Source organism: Protobothrops mucrosquamatus, unplaced genomic scaffold (assembly GCF_001527695.2).
Source record: "Protobothrops mucrosquamatus isolate PMUCROS unplaced genomic scaffold, P.Mucros_1.0 scaffold1835, whole genome shotgun sequence".
Taxonomy (NCBI): domain Eukaryota; kingdom Metazoa; phylum Chordata; class Lepidosauria; order Squamata; family Viperidae; genus Protobothrops; species Protobothrops mucrosquamatus.
Window position 1 is genome coordinate 108,949 of NW_015387967.1, and position 8,535 is coordinate 117,483.

General features: G+C 44.3%; 1 protein-coding gene across 1 annotated transcript in view; it reads left to right on the forward strand.

The window, feature by feature from the left end:
• PSMB5 (proteasome subunit beta 5) overlaps positions 1-6,330 on the forward strand; it is an 8,954-nt gene extending 2,624 nt beyond the window's left edge. Inside the window, exon 2 of the mRNA XM_015823320.1 lies at positions 5,838-6,330. Coding sequence (XP_015678806.1) covers positions 5,838-6,136 — 299 coding nt within the window. The 3' untranslated portion in view covers positions 6,137-6,330. The remainder of the gene's footprint in view (positions 1-5,837) is intronic.
• Positions 6,331-8,535: the final 2,205 nt, after the last annotated feature.

Below are 8,535 nucleotides of genomic sequence, written 5' to 3' on the forward strand. Positions count from 1 at the left end.
TCGCATTTACGACGGTTGCAGCATCGCCTTGCTCACGTGATTTAGATTCGGATGCTTGGCGGCCGACTCACATTTACGACCACATGATTCATTTAAGGACCACAGTGATTTCTTTTTAAGAGTGGCAAAAAGGTTGTTAAATGGGATTCACCTCCCTCAATAACTCTCCTGCTTTTAGCAATGGAAATTTTGAATTCAGTTACGGTCATAAGTCCAGGACTGCATGCATTCCTCTGGTTCTGATCCATCCCACTAAATCTAAATTGCAATTACGGGTCGTCCCCTTAACGTACGACCACAGCTGAGGCCAAAATTGATGCGGCTGAGTTTTGCCCCATTTTATGACTTTCATTGCTGTGTTTGTTAAGTGAATCCCTGCAGTTAACTTAGTTGTAAAGTGAATCTGGCTTTGGAATCCGGCTTGGAAACTGATCAAAGAGAGAAGCAACCTAGAATTAAGGAGAAAGTTCCTGACAGGACAATTAACCAGTAGAACAGCTTGCCACCAGAAATCGTGGGCGTTCCATCAATGGAAGTTTTTAAGAAGAGCGCTAGACAGTCACCTGTCTGAGAGGGTATAGGTTCTCCTGCTTGAGCAGGGGGTTGGACTATAAGACCTCCAAGGTCCTTCCAGCTCTATTCTATTCTATATTCTATATTGTATTCTATACTCTATTCCATTCCAGAATTCTATTCTATTCCTATTCTATTCTATTCTATTCTATTCTTTCTTATTCTATTCTATTCCTATTCCTATTCCTATTCTATTCTATTCTATTCTATTCTATTCTATTCTATTCTATTCTATTCTATTCTATTCTATTCTTTCTTATTCTATTCTATTCTATTCTATTCTATTCTATTCTATTCTATTCTATTCTATTCTATTCTATTCTAGTCCTTAATTCTATTCTATTCTATTCTATATTCTATTCTATATTCCATTCCATTTCTGAATAATAGAATAGAATAGAATAGAATAGAATAGAATAGAATAGAATAGAATAGAATAGAATAGAATAGAGCTGGAGGGGACCTTGGAGGTCTTCTAGTCCAGCCCCCTGCTCAAGTAGGAGAACCCATACCACCTCAGACAAGTGACTGTCTAGTAGTCTCTTCTTAAAAATCTCCAGTGATGGAGCGCCCACGATTTCTGGTGGCAAGCTGTTCCACTGGTTAATTGTCCTCATTGTTAGGAAGTTTCTCCTTAATTCCAGGTTGCTTCTCTCTTTGATCAGTTTCCAACCATTGTTTCTTGTCCTGCCCTCTGGTGCTCTGGAGAACAACCTGACCCCCATTTCCTTGTGGCAGCCCCTCAGATACTGGAACCCTGCTATCGTGTCTCCCCTATTTCTTCTTTTCTTTAGACAAGCCAAACCCAAGTCCTGCAGCCGTTCTTCATATGTTTTGGTCTCCAGGCCTTTGGTCATCTTAGTTGCTCTTCTCTGAATTTTTTCCAGACTCTCAACATCTGCTAGACCACTTCGGCCGGTCTCGGGCCGCTAATCTGGATCAGGATGGGAGGTCACAGGTAGTCCTCGATTTACGACCTCGATTGAGTCCAAAATGTCTGTTGCTGAATGAAACACATTTTGCCCCCTTTTACATCCATCCTTGCCACCTTTGATAAGTGAATCCCTGCAGTTAAAGTTAAGTGAATCTGGATTTCCCCGTCGACTTTGCATCTCAGAAGTGGGAATCACACGACCCGGGGACACTGCGACCATCATAAGTACGAGTCAGTTTTGATCACGTGACTATGGGGATGCCGCATCGCTTAAGTGTGAAAAATGATCGTAAGGCAGTTACAACAGTTGGTTTAAAGTTCAAAGTTACGACGGCGTTGGAAAAAAAAAAGCGGCTGTTGTTCACACTTAACGACCGTTTTTCACACGGCCGTCGCAGCTTCCCCCTAATCAGAATGCGGCTGCTCGGCAACTGCTCCACATTTACGACGGTTGCCGTTTCCCGACCTCACGCGATCACTTTCGCACACAAGCGACGTCGACGGGGAAGCCAAATTCACTAACTTAACAGCCTGCCGCGATTCACTTAACGGCTGTGGCAAGAAAGGTCGTAAAACGGGACAGGATTCACTTAACGACCGCCTGGCTTTGGGCTCAGCCGTCGTAAGTCGAGGACTTAGCCGGTAGGCGGGGAAATTGAAAACTCCTTAGCCTTGCAAATATATATATATAATCTCTCTCTCTCTCTCTCTCTGTGTGTGTGTGTGTGTGCATTTCCACAAGGTTACTGAGAAAGGACTGTGATTTGAGGCTGATTCTATCTTCCATTTGCCTTTTTTTTAGTCCCCCCCCCCAGCAGAATTATACACATTAATGGGGAATTCATAGTTTATTTATTTCATCTATTACCCCGGCATCTTCTCTTACGCCATAAATTTGAGGCACGCAACTCGGTTTTTGCAAGAAGTGCGGCACACACTCGACTTTTTTTTCCCCCCTGCACTTCGGCTGACGAGAGATAACCTGGCAAGACTCAAACACACCCCTTTGGCGGTGTGTTGTGTTGCAGTTGTGCGGTTGTGTTCTCCTTTGCTGATTCTGCTAAGCTGGGCAGCTTTGCGGGGTCGGTCCTGGGGGAGAAAAGCTATAAATCTCACTTAAATTGCCAGTTGCCCAGAAGGGTTTTTTTGGGGTTTGCGGTCCCTGAAAAGCCCTGGAGAAATTGTGTAAATAGATCCGTTTCTGTTAACTCCGGGTGGGATCAAGCTGGCTGGTTCTTGAGAAATGGCAAAAAAAAAAAAGAGAGAAAAAAAGTGCCTGGATGGCATTTAAGGCCACATTCCGAAATAACTCTGGCGGAGAGAATAAATTCTGCTGAAGTGCCTGAATGTGAAGCAAATAAATTTTGGAGTGGGAGATAAATCATTCTGGGCTTGTAGGATTGTGGTTCCAAGCTAGCATGTTTTTTGTTTTTTTTTCAACCTCGGGGATCCTAAGGCGGGTGGACTTCAACTCCCAGAATTCCCCAGCCAGCATGGCTGGCTGGGGAATTCTGGGAGTTGAAGTCCACCAGTCTTAAAACCGCTGAGATTGAAAAACCCTGTTGTAAGCCCTTCATTGGTGAATACAATACAGTCTCTCTCTCTCCCTCCCCCCCCCATCTTTACAAACCTCATTTTAAATCCCTCTGTGGATTTTTCTTTAAATAATCCCATAATTCTCTTTCCTTGGGTTGTCTCAAAACGGTTTCTTTGAAGACCTACTCCTCTGATTATACAGTATGGCTGTAGGCAGCCATCTATCTCTCTGCTCTTTTGACTGCCGTAGTAGAGTTTCTTAGCAAAGGTTTAGAATAAAAGACTAGAAAACAACTTTGGAAAAATTCCTCCTCCTTCTTCCTCTTCTCCTCCTTGTCCTTCCCCTCCTCCTCCTCTTTCTCCTCTCCTCCTCCTCCTCTTTCTCTTTCTCTTCTCCTCCCCCTTTTCTTTCTCTTCTCCTCCTTGCCCTTCCCCTCCTCCTCCTCCTCTTTCTCTTCTCCTCCTTGCCGCCCTCCTCTTTCTCCTTCTCTTCTCCTCCTCCTTCCCTTCTCCTCTTCTCCTCCTTCCCCTTCTCCTTCTCTTCTCCTCCTTGCCCTTCCCCTCCTCTTCCTCTTTCTCTTCTCCTTCTCCTTCTCCTTCTCTTCTCCTTGCCCTTCCCCTTCTCCTCCTCTTTCTCTTCTCCTCCTTCCCCTTCTCCTTCTCTTCTCCTCCTTGCCCTTCCCCTCCTCCTCCTCTTTCTCTTTCTCTTCTCCTCCTTGCCCTCCTCTTTCTCCTTCTCCTCCTTGCCCTTGCCCTCCTCTTTCTCCTTCTCTTCTCCTCCTTGCCCTCCTCCTCCTCTTTCTCCTTCTCTTCTCCTCCTCCTTCTCCTTCCCCTCCTCCTTGTCTTCTCCTCCTTGCCCTTCCCCTCCTCCTCCTCTTTCTCTTCTCCTCCTCCTCGTCTGGTCCTTCTCATTCTTCCCCTCCTTCTCCTTTCTCCTTCTCTTCTCCTCCTCCTTCTCTCCTCCTCCTCCTCCTCCTCGTCTGGTCCTTCTCATTCTTCCCCTCCTTTCTCCTGCTCTCTTCTTTCTCCTTCCCTTCCTCCTCCTCCTCTTCTTCTTCCCCCTCCTTTTTCTCTTTTTCCCCCTCTTCCTCTTCCCTCCCCTCCTCTTCTTCCCCCCCTCCTCCTATTTCAGGGGACTGAATGGAGTGTGACATGCCAAGGTAGCAATATAACCGGCCCCCTCCTGGAGGGGGCTCCCAGCCCACCGGGTCCAGCAACCCGCCCTCACAGTAGCCGGCCAAGTATCCAGGAAGCTCACGAATTTGGCAGCGGCATTGCAACTGCCTTCCAGGCTAATAGCCATTATCCAACTGCCACGAATTGATCCAGCCCTTTTCTTAAAGCCAGCCCCACTGATAGCCCGGACTGTATCTCATTGCGAAGAGAGGAAGCGATCATGGACTTGAAACTCTGCAAACCTCCGACAATTCACTTCCGCCGTTCCACACACACACACCTAGCACACAATATCATCCGGGATTGTGGAACGGGTAGCCATGGCTAAGCGAGACAGTTGGTTAAAGTGAGTTGCTAAGCGAATCGCTGCAATTGCTAAATTAGTAACGCGGATGTTAAGCGAATCCGGCTTCCCCGTTGACTTTGCTTGTCAGGGGTGGGGATCCCGTGAGCCCAGGACACTGCAACCGTCATAAATACGAGCCAGTGGCCAAGGGTCTGAATTTTGATCCCGTGACTACGGGAATGCCATGTCAGAGCATGCACAGTCTTATTGCGCTGAGATAACCCAGGAGTAAACACAGTAAACAGTGGTCTGTATTAAATGGTGGTTTATATTACACCGTCTACAATATCATACACCAGGAACAATGTACATACACATGCTAATACAGCAGGAGTCAGCACACCACAGTTACAGCAGGAAACGGAAGAGAGAGACAGCACAGCAGCAGAGCCTTCCTTTTATACTAAGGCTCTTAAAGAGACACAGACCCTGCTGACTCTTAAAGGGATATAGACCCTGCTGAGTCATTCCCATCATTAAAGCATATAAGGAAAGGCTGCTGGAATTGGGTATGTCTAGTTTAATGAACTAGACATACCTAGGGGGGACATGATAGCAGTGTTCCAATATCTCAGGGGCTGCCACAAAGAAGAGGGAGTCAAGCTATTTTCCAAGGCGCCTGAAGGCAGGATAAGAAGCAACGGATGGAAACTAATCAAGGAGAGAAGCAACCTAGAACTAAGGAGAAACTTCCTGACAGTTAGAACAATGAATCAGTGGAACAACCTGCCTCTAGAAGTTGTGGGTGCTCCAACACTGGAAGTTTTAAAGAAGAGACTGGACAACCATTTTGTCTGAAATGGTATAGGGTTTCCTGCCTGAGCGGGGGGTTGGACTAGATGACCTCCAAGATCCCTTTCAACTTTATTATTATTAATTATTATTATTATCATCATCATCACACATCTTACCTTACAGAAGCTGGTTAGCTGTTAAATCATGACTTTAACATGCCGCAACAGTCGTAAGTGTGAAAAAAACGTCGTGTGAAAAAAGTTGTGAAAAATGCCACAACGGTCGTCACTTTTTTCAGTGCTGTTCTAACTTCGCTAAAAAGGAACGGTTAAGTGAAAGGCTGTCTGAATTAGGATGGCAAAATGTGGAGAAAGTCTGCAGGTTTCGAATGCGCTCCCCAGAAAGCGTGTTCAGCCCAATTAAAACCAAGCCTGCTGTTTTTATTTTTTTTTAGACACTCAACTGTGGTTTAAGGTCACTGTCAAAAAATTTATGGACGACTCCGTTAACCCTGGTTTCTTTGCCCTGCCTTTCAGGTCTCTATTATGTGGATAGCGAAGGGAACCGCATCTCAGGAACCGTCTTCTCGGTGGGCTCCGGTTCCGTCTACGCCTACGGGGTGATGGATCGCGGCTACTCTCACGAGCTCTCGGTGGAAGACGCCTACGATCTGGCCCGCCGGGCCATCTATCAAGCCACGTACCGCGATGCTTACTCGGGGGGCTCAGTGAACCTCTACCACGTCCGCTCGGACGGCTGGATCCACGTCTCCAGCGACGACGTCGCCGGTCTGCGGGAACTGTTCTGCGACACGTCCGCCGAAGCCGTGGCCTGAAAGCGTGGACTAAAATGAGGGTGGGTGGAGGGCAGCAGCCTGGGGTCTCTGTAAAGGCTGTAGAGTATTTTCAGAACCCGTAAAGAAATTGTAACCTCGACTGTTAACGGAAAGGGCGAGGCCGCAGATATTGTTGGAGGAACGTTGAACCGATGTTTTATGTAATAAAAATGTCCAGCTTCTTTGGAATCAAATTTTGCTTGTTCGAGCTCTTTGTGTTCTTCATTGGAAGAACAGGAGATCAGTCTTGTCTGCTGCGGTCCCAGGGAGTGTGTGCATGTCCACAGGTGTCTTATACAGGGAGTCCTCGGCCTACGGCTACAACTGAGCCTAAAATATTTGTGGCTAAGCGAAACGTTTGTCAAGTGAGTGTTGCCCCGTTTTACGACTTTCCTTGCCACAGTTGTTAAGTGAATCACTGCAGTTGTTAAGTGAGTAATACGGTTGTTAAGTGAATCCGGCTTCCCCCGTTGACATTGCTTGTCAGAAAGTCACGAAAAGAGGAGAATAGAATAGAATAGAATAGAATAGAATAGAATAATGATAAGAATAGAATAGAATAATTAGAATGGAATGAAATAGAATAGACTAGAATAGAGCAGGAATGGAATAGAATACAGCAGGAATAGAATGGAATGGAATAGAATATACAATATAATAGAATAGAAATAGAATAATGATAAGAATAGAATGGAATAGAATAGAATAGAAATAGAATAATGATAAGAATAGAATAGAATAGAATAATGATAATAGAATAGAATAATTAGAATGGAATAGAATAGAGCAGGAATGGAATGGAATGGAACACAGCAGGAAAAGAATGGAATGGAATAGAATATAGAATAGAATAGAATAGAAATAGAGTAATGATAAGAATAGAATAGAATAATTAGAATAGAATGGAATAGAATAGAATAGAGCAGGAATAGAATGGAATCATACAATAGAATAGAACAGAAATAGAATAATGATAAGAATAGAATAACAGAATAATTAGAATAGAATAGAAAATAAAATAGAATAATTAGAATAGAAAAGAATTTAGAATAGAAATAGAATAATGATAAGAATAGAATAATAGAATAATTAGAATAGAATAGAAAATAGAATAGAATAATTAGAATAGAATAGAATTTAGAATTAGAATAGAATAGAATAAAAAAATATGGAATAGAATAGAATAAAATAGAATATCTTTATTGTCACTGTGTATCTCACAACGAAATTAAGTGCTGTCCACAATGCACACTACACACAAGTAACATCACCGCGGGATGCTGCAACCACCATAAATATGAGCCAGTTGCCAAGCATCCAAACTTTGATTACGTGACCGAGGGGGATGCTGCAACGGCCGTGTGAAAAACGGTCATAAGTCACTTTTCCCAGTGCCGTTGTAACTTCGAACGGTCGCTAAAGGAACTCTTGTAAGTCGAGGACTATTTGTGGTTCAATTCTCGCCCACGCAGAGTGCAAATGGCCATGGGGATGTGGCCGAGTGGCTGCGGGAGCTGGGAATGTCATTTGAAGGTTTTATTTCTAGGCCAAACAGACCCCGAGGGTCATTGTGCGTGGATGCGTTTTCCCAAATGAAGGAACCCCAGCGCGTTTTTCTTAACTCCTGTGACAATTTGCTTCTAGTTTTTGAGGGCCGATTCCATACAGTCTCAAGCTATTTTCCAAGGCGCCTGAAGGCAGGACAAGAAGCAATGGGTGGAAACTAATCAAGGAGAGAAGCAACCTAGAACTAAGAAACTTCCTGACGGGTAGAACAATTAACCAGTGGAACAACCTGCCTCCAGAAGCGGTGAATGCGCCAACACTGGAAGTTTTTAAGAAGAGACTGGGCAGCCATTTGTCCGAAATGGTGTAGGGTTTCCTGCCTGAGCAGGGGGTTGGACTAGATGACCTCCAAGGTCCCTTCCAACTTTATTATTATTATTATTATTATTATTATTATTATTATTATTATTATTATTATTATTATTATTATTATTATTATTATTATTATTATTATTAATTATCCTTCGCCTTCCTCTCGTCCTGCTTCTTTCTTAACTTGGCACAACCGACTGCGTGTTCATCGCCCCAGATCCTAATATGAAGGGAAAAGGTCATTTGCAAGCTTCGGGGATGAAAAGGATGAGGCATGCCAAACGTATTAAAAAAAAAGGTGTTTTGTTTCTTCTTAAAACAAAGGTGGCTTTTGAAGTGTCTCCTTCCTTCGGCGTGGCGTCCCTGCTCACGAAGGGGAAGGAATGAAAGAAAAAAGGGAAGCCGATAGTGAAAGGTTTTTGCACCATTACAAAGAGACGGACGGGAAAAAGGCTGGCTTGGTCGCTCAACAGCGAGACACTGGTGAAGCGGGCACAGCAGCGCCTGCATTTTCTGCGTCG